The following is a 14348-nucleotide window of genomic DNA, read 5'->3' as shown; positions in this document are numbered from 1 at the left end:
AAAAATATATTATAATGTTTTAGGCTAATTATAGTGCAGAATTCTATGTCTATTTATTTATTTAGCGTTCACAGACTCGGCACATAATTCCAGCCATCTTTGGACATTGTCATCGCCAGCGTGCAATGCAGTAGAGCCACCAGAGAGTTGTTAGTTGGCAGGATTCAGTGGGATGGTTACATGATACATGGTTTGTATTTGTCCTTAAAGACATTTTTTGTCATCATGAAGGCCCATAGGTGAGGATTTGAGGTGCATTGTCCCCGGAATTGGAAATAGGAGGCTTTTGTGGTGGCATAGGTGTGTGGTAGAAAGCTCACCTTGAGGCTAAATATGACACCAACGTTGTGACCAGTCTGGTTCAGCCTCTGAGTTCTCAAGAGAGGATTGGAGCCAGTGGCTAGGGAACAGAGTTTTTTGGTGGGGAAGGTAAGGGAAGCACAGATCATAAGATAGGAAGAAATAGAAGTAGGAGTAGGCCATTTGGCCCATTGAGCCTGCATTGCCATTTGATAAATACATGGTTGATCTGATTGTGGCCTTAACTCTATTAGATTTACTGAGCAAATTTCTAATTTTTACTGAAATTAGAATGTCCTCATTACCTCATAAATCTGAGATGGCTGAGAGGTATGCTTCTGAGATCATGAGTGGTGCACTTACGTGTACTAGGAGCTACATATATTAGTACACAAGGCCCTGTTCTTTGCAAACAGAAAGGACATGTACACACATTGTACCTGTTTCAAACATAGGTGACAGCCATTCTCTGGTTCATTCCCCAGGGCAATGCCTTGACCAATCGGAGTCAACCTGCCTGGTTTGAATTTAAACAAAGCTTGGCAATTAACTGTCAGTCATCAGTTAACTGGTGCATTCTCCATGGCAACACCTCTACCAATCCACTTACCAACCAATCAGCACACTCTTCTCATGAAATATAAATTGTTGTTCCCTTTGCATTTGGTATTCTTGCAAATTATCCTGATGAATGCAAGATGAAAAGCTTCAACAACAATTAACATGTGTGCCACACAAATGCCAGGCAATAACCACCTCCAATTAGAGAGAATCTAACTATCGGTCCTTGATATTCAATGGCATTACCATTGCTGAATTCCCCCATGATCAATATCTTGGAGGTAACCATTGACCAGAAACTGAACTGGCCTAGCCCTATAAATACTGTGGCAACAAGAGCAGGTCAAAGGCTAAGAATCCTGCAGCGAATAACGTACCTCCTGACTCCCCAAGTCCACCATCTACAAGGCACAAATCAGGAGTATGACGGAATACTCCGTACTTGCCTGGATGAGTGCAGCTCCAACAACACTCGAGAAGCTCGACACCATCCCATTGGCACCCCATCCACAAGCATTCACTCCCTCCACCACTGACGCACATTGGCAGCAGTGTGCACTATCTACAGGATCCATCCCAGGAACTCACCAACGGTCTTTAGACAGCATCTTCCAAACCCATGACCACTACCACTTAGAAGTAAAAAGGGCCAAGAATGCATGGGAACACCACCACTTGGAAGCTCCCCTCCAAGCCACACATCATCCTGACTTGGAAATGTGTCACCATTCCTTCACTGTTGCTGGGTCAAAATCCTGGAACTCCCTCCCTAACAGCACTGTACCTACACCACAGGGACTGCAGCACTTCAAGAAAACAGCTCACTACCACCTTCTCAAGGGCAATTAGGGATGGGCAATAAGTGCTGGACTAGCCCACATGCCATGAATGAGTTTTTAAAAAGTGTCTTTCTTCAGCAACATATCATGGGTGGTGAGTTTGCCAATTCCTACAGTATAGTCTTGAAATTGAGCTTGGTTGCTGGTGTTCTAGCAATAGAAACAGCATTATTAACAACAGTGAGCAATTCACCCGTTGTTGTTCCACCAAACAGTTAAACTGTTCTCATGATGAAGTCATTTCTTTTTATAAATGGCTAGATTTTCTCTCTTAAATTTACAAACTAAAATCGGATCACAAATAATTTATAGTGATCTAAGCCTGGGAAAAATTAGTTTCCACCGTACCAAGTCCCATTTACAAAGCTACAGGCGCAAAGAAAGTTCCAAGGCATTTCAAAGAGTCATAAGGAAAATTGCATCCCTATGGATGGTGCCAGAAAAGGACAACAAATAGATGAGGAAGGGGAGAGGGTCAAGAAGAAATCCTTAGGGTAATAGCAGGGAGGTGAGAAGACAAACTACTGGTAGAAAATCTTTGGTATAATTAGTTAACTACGTTTGGATAGCTAACTAGAAATCAAGTTTTAAAGTTTTGGATGAGGATAATGTGATCGATCATGTCAAAACCGGAAAGTGGATAAGTGACCACACCCCACAGTCACAGTGAATGTTGTTTGTGACTTTAATTAGGAAGCCTTAGAGATGTTGGGTAGGCAGAAAACTGATTGATAAGGTTGAAGAGGAAGTTGTGAGAATGATGGGCATGCATCAAAATTTTATCTGATTTTCAAGGATCTTGGAAGAGAAAGGGAGCTTGGAGGCAGGGTGGTAGATAACAAGGACAAGAGGGGTTGAGAGTGGGTTTTTGAGGAGAGCGGTAATAGCCTGTTTGAAACAGTGGCTGAGGAGAAGGAACCATTTATAGGGCTGGATTTTTGTGGAGTTCGGGCAACTCCGTGGACCTTTAAAAATGGGTGATGGGACCCGGATCTAGAAGTCCTGCCTCCATTTCAGGCAGATCCCATTTTTGCTGGAAAGGAAAAGGGGGTGGGGCTTGAAATGTGCAGGCATGAATTACAAATCAGCTGGGCCATTTGAACAGTGTACGGGACAAGCAGATCCAATTTTCGCTCCAGGAACGGCCTCTACTCATAGCGTGTGTTCCACCACTTTATGGTGGAGCTGTAAATGCTTTGGAATGGCTGATAAGGTATGTAAAACTGTAAAGTTATTTATAACCCCTGCCTGTGTTTCTGAGAGTAAAGAAATTCTGTTCCGGCAACATCAATAGGCATTTATTGATATAACCCTAAGTGCTATCATTATAGCATTATTACTGCTTGACTGCTTTCCACAACCTATCATTATCACAGTGGGTGCTTATAAGTTCATTTTTTGACAGCTCGAAGAGGTTATTCAAGGATTAGCTGTCATTCATGTGGGACTGTGAATAAAAATGTTTGTTTTTATAAAGGGATTAAGTACTTGAGGGGGTCTAAATGTATTGAATGGGTTTACATGAATGGGGTTCTTTCATATAGTGAACCCTGTAATAGATATTTAGAACTTTATTTCATCTCAGCATGGCTCCTGATCTCTGCCAGTGGTGGGTACTAGGTAAGTTGGAATGGAGGGTGTACGGTCGAAGGGTGTTGCATGGGCATGGGTTGAAATGAGCTGGTACTAAGTTGACAGAGGGGCTGTAGGGGACCATGGTGAGGAGTGGGGGAATTCCCTAACAGTATTGTGGGTGCACTCACACCGCATGGACTGCAGCAGTTCAAGAAGGCAGCTCACCACCGCCTTCTCAATGGCAATTAAGGATGGAGAAATAAATGCTGGCCTAGTCAACAGTCCACATCCCGTGAATTAATAAATAACAAAGAGGCAGTTTGGGGTGTGAATGGGGTTTGGGTTGGCATAGAGGTATGAGGGGCTTTTGGGGTAGGTAGGGGGGCATGGGTTGGCATGGACAGTATGAGGGACCATTGGGGATGGGTGGTGGGCATGGACTAGCATGAATGGAGGTTGGGGAGTAGGTGGGGAGTGAGGGGGTGTGTGGGGTTTGGGCTAGAGGGCCTAATATTTAACAACACAACAAAGTCCCAGAGAACTGGAGCAGACCTTTTAACTAGCCTGCGTCAGCACTCGGCAGCCCCTATAGCCCGCTTCAATTGCATCCAGGGACAGTGAGCCCAACTCCATCACGCACCATCACCCCCCCACCCACCCCCAAAACAAAAATCGTGCCATTCGCAGCACTGTTTCCCACAGTGGGAAATTTCCTGATTCGATATACTACCTCAGGAGCAAAGATCCAGCCCATAATGTCAGCTAGTATGGGGGTCAGAAAGAGATGTGGGACGGTCACGTGAAATAGTACTATTTTGGTATTAACGGATCAAGTTAAAACACAGGATGGCATGGTTACCTCAAATGACAACATACGAAATAGGAGCAGAAGTAAGCCATTCGGCCCTTCGAGCCTGCTCTCCCATTCAATAAGATCATGGCTGATCTGATTGTGTTTCAAATTCCACATTCATATCTACCCTGATAACCTTTGATTCCCTTGCCTAACAAGAATACATCTACTTCCACCTTAAAAATATTCAATGACCCTGCTTCCACTGCCTTCTGAGGCAGACTTCCAAAGTCGCACAACCCTCAGAGAAAAAATTTCTCCTTATCTCTGTCCTAAAAGGCCAACCCCTAATTTTAAAGCAGTGCCCCCCTAGTTCAGGACTAACCCACCAGAGGAAACATCCTTTCCACATCCACCTTGTCAATACTGTTCAGGGTCTTATACACTTCAATCAAGTTACCCCTCACTCTTCTAAGCTCCAGTGGAAACAAGCCCAGTCAGTCCAACCTTTCCTCATAAGACAACCCACTCATTCCAAGTATTAATCTAGTAAACCTCCTCTGAACCACCTCCAACATATTTATATCCTTCCTTAAATAGAGAGACCAAAACTGTGCCCAATATTCGAGATGTGGTCTCACCAATGCCCTGTATAACTGAAGCATAACATCCTTACTTTTATGTTCAATTCCTCTCATAATAAATGATAGCATTTCATTAGCTGCCTTAATTACTTGCTGTACCTGCATATTAACTTTTTGTGACTCATGCACTAGGACACCTAGATCCCTCTGTACCTCAGAATTCTGCCGTCTTTCTCCATTTGGCGGGATGAATAAAAAAGCAGAGTATTACTCAAAGTGAACAATTTAACACTTTCCAACATTATGCTCATCTGTATTGAGGCAGTAAGGCCAACCTGCAGAAAGGTTTGGACTGCTGATGTACCTTAGGAAGACCAAGTAATATTGTATGATAAAAAAATTTAAAATGAAGTGCAACTATGCATTCAGTCCAGTCTAGAGAAAATTGGAGTTGAACCACATCTTAACAATATTCGAGTTACAAGATTTACAACTGACCTTTTCTAAAATGAATAGTTGATTATCTTGTATCCAGCAGTTGGAGTGGCAACATTTACCTCCTTTCAAGTTAGAAAATGTTCCCTGGCATCTTCCAATCTATTCCTAATTTAATTTGGATCAATATGGCCCTTTGTCCATGTTTTTTTTGTTTAACAACTGCATTACTGTTTCAGCTACTATCTACACTTTTCTCTGATGCAATTCTACAATATTTTGGTACTAAGTCCAGGTTCCTTGGTTACACTTGCATCTTCATTAACAGTGGAATCCTGTTAAGCTTAGTTGATAATCTCTTTTAGTTATGACTGATTTATGAAGGTTTTCCTCAGACATGCAGATCGATCCTTTTGTGGTGAAAATGAAAATCAGTGGCCTTGTATGTAATATGCAAAAGGAACTGCTCTTTCCTATAACGAAACATTGATTTGCAGTGAGTGAATCAATCAGATTCTGTTTTATTACGTGGGATTCCTGGATTTTAAATCAGTGTTTTGTGAATTGCTGATTATATATTCTGCATACACCACAGGTTATCCAAGTAATAAATTTAAAATTAAAAGTTAAATGTAAGTTTTAATTGAACTAAAGTTAACATGCAATTATTAAGCAATGTCATTTTTTTTGTTTACTTTGTTGCCTAGCCATGAGGTTAGAAGGATTTTACTGTAAATGGCATTTAGGGGGTATGCAAGAATCCACTTGCTGGTTTTCGTCCTCTCTTTGTGAAGAAAGGCGCTCAGCTTCAAAACTATGACAACAGAACTCGGATGAAGAGTACGTCATGTAAGGGAAATCACAAGTGCAAACTTGTGTTCTACCATTTAATTTAAAGACAGAAAATTAAAGGTGCAATGTAGTATGCCATTAGGTTTTCAGTTCTTTGAGACCCAATTGTTACAATTGAGGCTGGATGTAGAAAGGATGGGGACAGAATATGTCTTCTTGCTTGCAGAACCTTCATTGTTAGTGCACAGTGTTCGCTGCAGTCTGAAATGGGAGAGTGAAACAACAGCAAAATTGTGTCATCTAGACAAAATAAGATATTTAAGCAGTAGGAAATCCACTTGGCTTGCTTTAGTATCATCTGTCTTGCATACATTAGCTGTCAAACTAGGGTTCAGATCAAAAGCCTTTGGAAGGTTTCTCAAGTTTGCAATAAAATTGCACAAAGGATACATTTATGTTGTAAAATTCCTGCCTGCCAGTATTTTTTTCCCAAATACAATTATAGCATGATTTCCAGTCCTTTTATTTTCATAACAAAGGAAACAAATGTTGACAACAATATTTTAACAAATATTTCTTTGTATAATTATTATAATTTTAAATGGATAAAAATCAAACATTCACCAAAAATGCACAGTGCAAAGTAGATTTTTAAATGAAAAATTAATACTTTTCTGAAAATGTACCTATATGTTTTTGAGTACCTGCTGTTAAATATTGTTGATTTTGGCAGTCCTTGGCAAGCAAATTAGGTGTAATCTCTCAGATCTCAGTAGTCTGTTCAGTCAGCCATGACATTCTCAGTGTCTGTCCTTTTTGCTTCCCAGCTGTGCAAAGCCATTGCTGAGGCAATTCTCTGCCGGAGTGTTGAAGATCACCCATTTAACAGCAGATGGCGGCTAGTGAAAAATGCAGTCACCAAACTAGAGTTCAAATTGGGTTCAGGAACAAAGTTAACTTGCCTCCTGTTGATGAACCTATTTTAATTTTTCATTTATTCTAATGTGACTTCCAGTTAAATCCAAAAATCCATATGATTACATTTCACCAATTGACATTTTTTTTACTTCAAGGCAAGTTTGATTGCTACTTTCACATGTAGTGCAAGAATTATATCTCAAGTTTATGTACTTAGGAATCTGATGATCAATTTGTTATGTGACTTGGTGTCTGAAGGGAAACAATTTAACCAAGCTTATTGGTGGAAAATAATTAATACTTACCAGTCTGCAATAGAAAATTAACAGACAATTTTATCCTTCTTTGCTTCAGTATAGTGCAATTACTTCACTAAATTAAGAAGACCACCTTTTGGGTTTAGGTAGATGTTACAATAATTTAAATGTATCTTGTACAGTCTGCACCACTTATATTGCCTGTGGTTATTGTGGCCAGCTGTTTGTACCAGGTTACTAATGTTAGCTGTTTGCCGTAGCTGTCGATGACAAACACTGTATTAAATTACTGTATTAAATTAATTTGGATAAATTGGGTGGACTCAGCTGTTCCATCAGCTGTTCACACCTAGTTAAGGTACAATTACCTTGGCTCCTTAATCCTATGTCTTTGGTGTTGGGTTACAGTTTGCACAGACTACAGAAGCATACATGGCTGGAAAATGAAAAGCAATGAGCTCCAGCACAAAGATTAACCTAAACAAAATAGATGAGCTACCAAAAATGAGGCAGCATAACCTAGCACAGCACCTTCGTCTACCTAAATCTATTGTTGACTTAGAGACGGAATAAATAGTTGTTCACTGGCACTTTTTGTACTGTCCTCCTCGATATAATAGGCAAATGTGCAAACAAAAATACACACAATATAAACAATGGGGACATTATCAGCATGTAAATGTCTTTGTCTTTGTGCAGGATGAGTAATATTATTTAATATATTATTGAATTTGCCTAGAAATATTAAATCTCTTTTAGTATTTATGGAAATGAGTGTTATGTCATTTGTGTTATAAGCTTCCTATTATTGGATTAGATTTTGCTACACTGTGTTTCAATTGTAATTTTTGGCAATATATTTGATTATCAGATCCATTTTATTTAATGCATCTCACTTGTTCTGATAAGTGCTGTTGTCAGATACTGGCTGGTGCTGTTTTAAATTGATGTCATCTATAATGGTGATTATAACTCATTGCTTTCTACTTTTTAACTTTAAACTTTCTCCATCTTTAAACTTTAAAAATTCAGTGCCATTGTGTATTTGGTGTTTATAGGTTGACAGTTGCGTACACTTTTATTGGCTTGGCTCCTGAATTGAAGATATAAATAATAAATTAAAAATGATTAAGTAGTTTGTAAAGAGGCTTTAGAAAGTTGTTTGCTGTGTAAATGGAGCTCTTGACTCTTTGGTTTGAAGCTTCTGGGTTTACTCAACTGACAGATGATACCATAATACTAAAAAACAAGTAACTCTTAAAATGTTAAATACATTTTTGTTTCCATTTTAATACAGTTAAACAGCCGGAATAACTATATTGATGTTATCTGTTATCTTTGTTTCAGGGTCTAATTTCGTAACTCGGAAAATTAGTCGGTCGGTGGCTAAGATTCACCTCAGACAGCTGGATTGTTTTAGTTTGGGCAATCTGGATGCCAAGAGAGATTGGGGTCATGCCAAGGACTACATTGAGGTAGGCCATTGGCCAGAGGCTGTTCAGAAATAGTTCCCTGCCTGGATGATACGTTTCACGCATCATCTCAAAAAAATTGCTCAATCTGTATGGCGTATCTTGTGAACTTGTGCCAGAGGAGAGTTGCTAACGCAGTGTACAGTCAATTACAGCCTAGGGAATTTAGTTCCATGGTGGGCTACCCCAGTCCTGACCTGACTAAAAAACAATCTTTCACTTCTTTCAGAACAGCTATAAGTTTATGTTTCACTGGTAACTTACTGCCAGAGGGTCATTCTGAACCTTGACAATAATTTCAGCTTTTTTCCTCCTCTGATTTTTTTTCACCTTTTCTCCTTAGATACATGTACAAGTGTATAAGCATGTTTGTATTTTACAATATATTTAATTTCATTTTCCATTCTATAGTGTGGAACAACTATGGAGACCATTTAACTCTACTAGACAGCAGCAAAAATAGTGTCTGGACTGGCTAGCTTGTTTCCCTCAGTTGGGTCCTGACAGGTTTCCTGTGCTTACAATGCTATTTCTGTCTTTTTGAATCATACATCCCTGGGACACAGACACTGGTTTTCCAGAACTATTTACGTAATTTAAACAGAAGCTAGAAACCTACAAAGCAAGAAAAGCTGACAGTTTAATAAGGGTGCGGCAACAAGTTTATGGTAAATGCCTCTGTGTGGGTTTACTTTCTATGTGAAAGAAAGCAGCAAATCCAGATGTCTGCTACTGGTAGTGCAAACACCACAGAACTTTATACTGATGATATATTCGGTTCCTACTTAAATTTTAATGATAGACTTAAACTGTGCTTTTTGCAAATGGTATATAGTTAAACCAAATTTTTGTCCTATTAGAAAAGTCAGTCTGCAATTAAAGATGGAGGGAGAAAATTATAATTTTCTTATTTTATGCTGCCTCGTCACAATTTTCCTGTGTTAAATCTTTCCTAGTACATGTAGTCTTTGGCATAAATGTGCTTCTTTGGAATTTTGTGCAATCTGCATCCACCTCACAAGTTGAGGAAGGTTAAGTAATGAACTAAGCGAATGTCTGATTCATTAACCTGTATCAAACTCACCAAAGGTCTAATTCATTCGATTTATTAAATTCAGGTCTTTTTTTGTTTTTGCTGCTGTTTCATAATCCTAATGAAAATCTAGCACTCGTAAAGATCGAATGAGTCTGGTTTAAGATAAATGCTGTGGTTGCTAACAAATGGCAGCACAAGAAGCCAAAAAAAATACAAGAGCAACCTTTTTTTTTATTAAATTTGGCTAAAAGTCTCAGCTATTTTTAAAAAAAACTCAAGTCTGCTCTGATCTTATCTGTAGTTTCTGCAGGATTTAAGACTGCCAATGCCAGGCACATTTTACTGCAGGGTGTCTAACAGTTCTTATTTTTCATACCTTTGAAGTCCAGTGGAAAGGTAGGTGAATATTTGTACTATTTTACTTATAGTGATTTGAGGACAAATTTAATATACTGGGGCCATTACTGCGACATTAGTATACAATCTATTCATGTGAGATGATATATCTGGTTATAATGATCATTCATTGACACAGGATATATATTCAGAATACAGTTGTGGATAGCCCATACCCTTATAGTTTCTGGGGGATATTTTGTTTTATTTTTATTTTAGATAATGTACTGGAAATAAACACTTGAAGGGGGAAATTGCAGTACTGTGGGGAAAGGGCAGGAGAATGCGATTAATTGGATGGCTCTTTCAAAGACCCAGCTCAGGCATAATGAGCTGAATTACCACCTCCTGTGCTGTATTACCCTATGACTCTATATGAAAGCAGTATGTTCATAGCCATGTTACTTGTGTATACGTTGACTCCAAATCATCTTTGAACTTTATTTTTCTTGAAGTTCTGCTACTGCCATACACTGCTTCCTCTCCTCGCCCCTTCAACTAAAGGGAAGATGGCCTGAGCCTCGGACCACTCCTTAGCTGGAATTAACATTGACTGGTTTCCGCATGGGGTAAACTGGTCCTGTTTGTTTTTGATCACAAGCCTGACCCTCTTTAAACTGAAGGGCACGATTGCCACACATTGACCATTTGGAGTCCAGCAAAAGGAATGGAAAATGACCCCTAATGTTGTCCATGCAAATGCTCAATTTTGAAGGACAGGAACTCTTGACCTTTTAAATAGAAGTGTAACAATTGCTGAACTATTCTGACAACATGCAATTTGAAAAAAAACTCTTGTCTTCTTTTCCCTTCCATTTTTATCAAGAATTTTGATTCCTTCCCTGGGCAAATTCGGATGTGTATGGAGCATTCCCCTTTACTTCATCCAAATAGCCATGGTCAATGTGTGGGCTAAAGAAAAGAAAGGAAAACTTGCATTTATGTAGCACTTTTCACAAACACAGGATGTCCCAATGTGCTTTACAATCAATAAAGTAGTTGTAAGTGTGGTGACTGTCGTAATGTAGGGAGCACAATGACCAATTTGGACAAAGCAAGTTTCCACAAATATCATTGAGCTAATGGCCAGGTAGTCATTTTTTTTTAAGTGATGTTGGTTGACAGATAAATATTGGTGAGAAGACCAGGGAGAACTCTTGTAATTTTCTTCAGATAGTATCATGGGATCTTTAACATCCAACTGAGAGGGCAAATGGAGCCCTGGCCTAATGCCTCATCTGAATGACAGCACTTCAGACATGAAGAACTCCCTCAGTACTATTAGCTAGCAGAGAGGCACTGGCATTAATCTAGATTCTGCCCTTACTTGACATCCTCACACACTATTTCCGGAAGCATCAGTGTATTTATGAGCAGGAACCCTATCTGATTTCCCCTCCCCAACTCAGATGTTGAGGATAGCAATAAAAACAGGGAGTGCTGAAAAAATTCAACAGGCTTGGCAACATTTGTGGAGAGAAACAGAATTAATGCTCCAAGTCCAATACGACTCTTTTTCGGAGAACTCAAAACATTAATTCTGTTTCTTTCTCCACAGATGCTACCAGACCTGCTGAATTTTTCTAGCACTTTATGTTTTCGTTTCAGATTTCCAGCATCCACAGTATTTTGCTTTTCTTATTATGTTGGGGATAGCATCCCTATTAAAGCCTCAGCTGTAAATATTCAATTCAGCACAGATTGAACGTACTCGGGACCTTCTCAATCAGTTTGCTTCTGCTACTCATCGACTGAATCAGCTGAGCCAAAGGGGGCTTCTGGATGCATCATTGAATACTCACTGTTCAATGTAAAATCATTTTGCACGTATGGCTGTTGGATGGCTTTTATTCCTAATTAATTCCCAAGCCAGTACTCTTCAGTCCTTTTATATGAAGTCTGTTCATTTATTTTATCTTGACAAAAACATTAATAAAGAGTGTATTTTAAACTTAAAACGCCATACATTTTTAGATGTATTTTTTATAGTATAACTTCTGATTACGTTTCACAATGTACAGTAGCCATAAATTTATGTTACTTAATGCTTGGTTCATTATGATGCTTGAAAGATGCACTTCAAATCAACTTTTAATTATTTCTGTGATTTTTATGGATGAGGTTATAAAATAACCACTGAACTGAGAGGAGAGGTAACTTGTACACTGGAAGAATTTACAATTGAGAAGGAGGAGGTGTTAGAAAGGCCATCTTTACTTAAAATAGATAAGGGTCAAGATTTTTGCCTCGTCGGGTGGGCCCGGGAGTGGTTGTGAAACAGACAGCTGCCCACGATCGAGCCCTGACGCGATTTCACGGTGGCTGGCCAATTAATGTCCAGCCAGCATAAATCGCGTGCTGAAACGCTCAGCGCTGCCTGGGTTAGAGGGGTTGGGGAAAGAAGGGCAAGCGCAAAAATCAGTGTATGCACGCTGGTGCGCTCAATGAAAGCTCCCTGAAGGCACAGAGCTGCCTCAGGGAGCTGAAGATTTTTAACATTAGAAGTAAACAGTTGAAAAATGAGGAAAACATGTCCCCTCATAGGACTTTATCACATGAGCAAGGACATGTTAAAATGAGTTTTAAGAGGTTTTTTTTTTAATCACAGGTCGAAACCTCATCTCACCCGTGCAAGAAATGCAAAGGCTGCTTGGCCTAGTCACCTGCTCGTCAACCGAACAGCTGGGCGGGCAGTGGAAAATTCCATTTAATTAATTGCTTAAGGGCCTTAATAGGCCTCCTAATTGTCGGCAGGCGTGCTGCCACCTCTTGCGCTCACCCGATGTCATCACACACTATTTTCCTCCTGTTTGGATCGGGCACGTGCCTGCCCAACGAGGGAAAATTTCTGCTCAAGGTGTCAGAACCAGATGAGGTGCATCCAAGGGTACTGAGGGAAGTGAGGGTGGAAATTGCAAAGGCATTAGTGATAATCTTCCAGCCTTCCTTAGACACTGGAGGTGCCAGAGGAGTGGAGAATTCCGAACGTTACATCCTAGTTCAAAAAGAGATGCAAGGATAAAGCTGGCAACTACAAACCAGTCAGTTTGACCTCAGTGGCAGGGAAACTCCTGGAAACTATGGGAAAAATTTTCCCCCCGTTGGGGAGGGGCGGGGAAGTGCAGGAGCGGGCCTGGCCAGGCGCGCCTCCAATCCGCCAATTTACGTGGGCGACCCAATTAAGGTCTGTCCAGCGTGACATCTGCCAGGAAGCACTATGTGCTCCCTGTGCAGGCGGGGTGGGGGATGGAATTCCCTCAGCCGGGAGTGCGCTCTTTCGCATGAGGCTAAGTTCTGTCTCAGGGAGATTGGCTCCAAATTAAAGTTTGCAATAACAATGATAGAAAAACTTCCCTGACGTCCCCTCATGCCCATAACTTTAACTGAAACTTTTATTAAAAATTTAAATACCCTCATGAAACTCCATCCCGCCCGTGGATGAGGTTTCATGCTTTTTCTGAAGCCCGCCAGGGCTCCCGGCCTGCCTGCCAACCTTAAGGTTGGCCGGGCAGGTCCATTAATGATATTGGTTAGCTTCTCAATGGCCTCAATAGGCCATTGACAGGTCGGTGGGCGCACAGCTGACTTGGCTGCGCCCTCGCCGACCTGAAAGTGGAAATGATGCGGGGTGACGTCTGGAGTTCCACCCGATGTCATCCCGCGTCATTTTATGTGTCGGCGAGCGGGCCCCGCCCTGCTCGCCGACTGGAAGATCCTGCCCTATAGTTCGGGATAAAATCAGTAGTCGCTTAGACAAGTGCAGGCTAATTAAGGAAAGTCAGCATGGATTCATTAAAGGAAAATCATGTTTAACTAAGTTGCTGGAGATTTTTGAGGAGGTAACAAAGAAGGTTGATGAGGGAAATGCTGTTGATTTGGTGCATATGGATTTTTGAAAGCCATTTAATACAGCGCCACAAAACAGACGTGAGCAAAATTCTACGTCATGGAATAAAAGGGAAAGTAGGCACTTGGATAAGAAATTGGCTGAGTCACAGGAAACGGAGTAGTGATAAATGGTTGTTTGGGACCCTTTCTCTTCCTGATATATATTAATAACCTAGACTGTGGTGTGCGGGGCATGATTTCAAAATTTGCAGATGATACAAAGATTGGAAATGTTGTCAACTGTGATGAGAATAGTCTTGAACTTCAAAAGGACATAGACATCTTGGTGGATTAGGCAGACAAGTGGCAAATGAAGTTCAGTGCAGAGAAGTGTGAGGTGATCCATTTTGGCAGGAAGAATATGGTGAGACAGTATAAAGTAAAAGGAGAAACTCTAAAGGAGGTGCAGGAACAGAGGGACCTCGGTGTATATGTACATAGATCATTGAAGATGGCAGGGCATGTTGAGAGAGCAGTTAATAAAGCATATAATATCTTAGGT

General features: G+C 40.4%; 1 protein-coding gene across 1 annotated transcript in view; it reads left to right on the top strand.

Moving 5' to 3' along the window:
• The window catches only part of gmds (GDP-mannose 4,6-dehydratase), a 663771-nt gene that overhangs the window by 249999 nt on the left and 399424 nt on the right, over positions 1–14348 (top strand). The window contains exon 7 of the mRNA XM_078539480.1: positions 8402–8529. Coding sequence (XP_078395606.1) covers positions 8402–8529 — 128 coding nt within the window. The remainder of the gene's footprint in view (positions 1–8401; positions 8530–14348) is intronic.

The sequence above is a fragment of the Cetorhinus maximus genome, chromosome 3 (assembly GCF_964194155.1).
Source record: "Cetorhinus maximus chromosome 3, sCetMax3.hap1.1, whole genome shotgun sequence".
In the NCBI taxonomy this organism is placed as follows: domain Eukaryota; kingdom Metazoa; phylum Chordata; class Chondrichthyes; order Lamniformes; family Cetorhinidae; genus Cetorhinus; species Cetorhinus maximus.
This window is presented reverse-complemented; position numbering and strand designations above follow the sequence as displayed.